Raw genomic sequence first — 1,860 nt, 5'->3', positions numbered from 1 at the left:
CTGCGGCCATACAGTTCTCTTCGGAGTTCCCTTGAGATTGGCTTCAGGTGCATGAAGTTGCAGAAGCCTCCTCGAGTGCACTCTCTGCGGGAACACACAAGTACTGCAGTCAGTCACAGTGAAGCCAGTGGAACACAGTTTAAGAAAACAACACTATTTCAGTACACACCTTCACCTGAATCAACAAATCATGTACAATGGGACAGTTGCTCAGGCTTAGGCACCAGGTATCAGTAAACATCAATTTGAAGAGGGAAGAGAGGTAAACATACATCTGGGAATGCTGCATTAGAGTGTGCGGGAAGGGAAGATGTGCAGCACTCTCTGATGCTTGTTCAGTCACTTACCCCATTTCATACTGTCGACAACAGGCCTCTCTGAAATCGGTGACAGGTGAGAGCTCAGCATGGATGGGCTGGCCATTAAACCAGCGGTTATTCAAGTTAATCACCGCTTTCTCTGCATCTTCTTCACGGCGGAACTACACACAAAAAAAGCAAAGTTTTAGTTGTTTCTCTGCTGCACTAAGGGGTGTTTTTAAGCACAAAGATGCATTTAACCATGATAAAACAGCCTCAAGCTGATTACTGCTTTTATACAATGGTGGCAAAACTAAAAAGATTACAAAAACAAATTTCCACAAATTACTTTTAATAATAATAATATCATATGGGTATGAGTTGCCAAAAAAAAGTACCAAGTAACCCTAGCTATAACAAAATGGCACACACAACTGTTAAAATGTACAGATAGATTTAACTGTTGAATCACAAATTCTAAGTTTGGACCATTACAAATTCAACAAATGTCAAAGTTTTAAATAGTAAATTAAATTAACAAATTATTATTACAACGTAAATACACTGCAAATTCTCTCACCTTCACATAGACATTTCCCACCAAGTGATCTCCTAAATTATCACACACATTCATCTCCTCAACCTCTCCATATTTCTCCTCCATTTCAGCGAAGACCTCCTGTAAACAATGAATTTAAAGCCATATTGGAGCATAAAATCTGCAATTTGTGATTTTTAGCCTAAAAATACAACTGATGCAACAAACAGGGCCAAACTGTATCGCCTATATCTGTCCCATCATTCTGAAAGAATAGCTGTCATAAGACATGCACCACCATTCAAAAGTTTGGAGTTGGGAAGATATTTCAATGTTTTTGAAAGAAGTCTCTTAGGCTCACTAAGGACGCATTTATTTGCTCAAAAATACAGTAAATATTGTGAAATATTACTATTTAAATTTTAATATATTTTAAAATGTAATATATTCCTGTGATGCAAAGCTGAATTTTCAGCATCATTACTCCAGTCTTCAGCATCTACTCCAATCATCTTCACATGCTCCTTAAGGAATCATTCTAATATGCTGATTTGCTGCATAAGAAACTACATATATTTGTAGAAACCATGATACATTTTTACAGGACTTTTTGATGAACAGAAACTTAAAAAAAATAAATAAATAACAGCATTTATTTGAAATATAAATATTTTGTAGCAATTAAAGATGATTTAAATTTCCTAAAAAACAAAAAAACTGAGCCCAAACTTTTGAATGATAGGCACGAGGTTATATCCACAGCAGCCATTTTTCTTGAAAGAAACTTTACTCCTTACAACAGCAATATCTAGCCTATGAAATAATGTAGAAAAGAGCACTAGAAAATGATGATTCATAATAGAAATGTCCGTGGTTTGAACTTTGAACTCAAGCTTGGAAAAGACTATTTTGAAATTCCCTAATACTCCCATTGCTTCTCTGATTGTGTTTAACGGCTTGAATCAGTTACATTAAAGGGGTCATATGATGTTGCTAAAAAGAACATTATTTTGTGTATTTTGT

At 35.5% G+C, this 1,860-nt stretch overlaps 1 protein-coding gene across 1 annotated transcript in view; it reads right to left on the bottom strand.

Moving 5' to 3' along the window:
- LOC107559493 (splicing factor U2AF 35 kDa subunit-like) overlaps nucleotides 1-1,860 on the bottom strand; it is a 5,524-nt gene that overhangs the window by 1,650 nt on the left and 2,014 nt on the right. Inside the window, exons 5-7 of the mRNA XM_016243341.1 lie at nucleotides 880-978; nucleotides 348-481; nucleotides 5-84 (exon numbers count right to left, since the gene is read on the bottom strand). Coding sequence (XP_016098827.1) covers nucleotides 5-84; nucleotides 348-481; nucleotides 880-978 — 313 coding nt within the window. The remainder of the gene's footprint in view (nucleotides 1-4; nucleotides 85-347; nucleotides 482-879; nucleotides 979-1,860) is intronic.

The sequence above is a fragment of the Sinocyclocheilus grahami genome, unplaced genomic scaffold (assembly GCF_001515645.1).
Source record: "Sinocyclocheilus grahami isolate Dianchi unplaced genomic scaffold, SAMN03320097.WGS_v1.1 scaffold688.1, whole genome shotgun sequence".
NCBI lineage: Eukaryota > Metazoa > Chordata > Actinopteri > Cypriniformes > Cyprinidae > Sinocyclocheilus > Sinocyclocheilus grahami.
The sequence above is the reverse complement of the archived record's forward strand: the minus strand, read 5'-3'. Positions and strand labels throughout refer to the sequence as shown.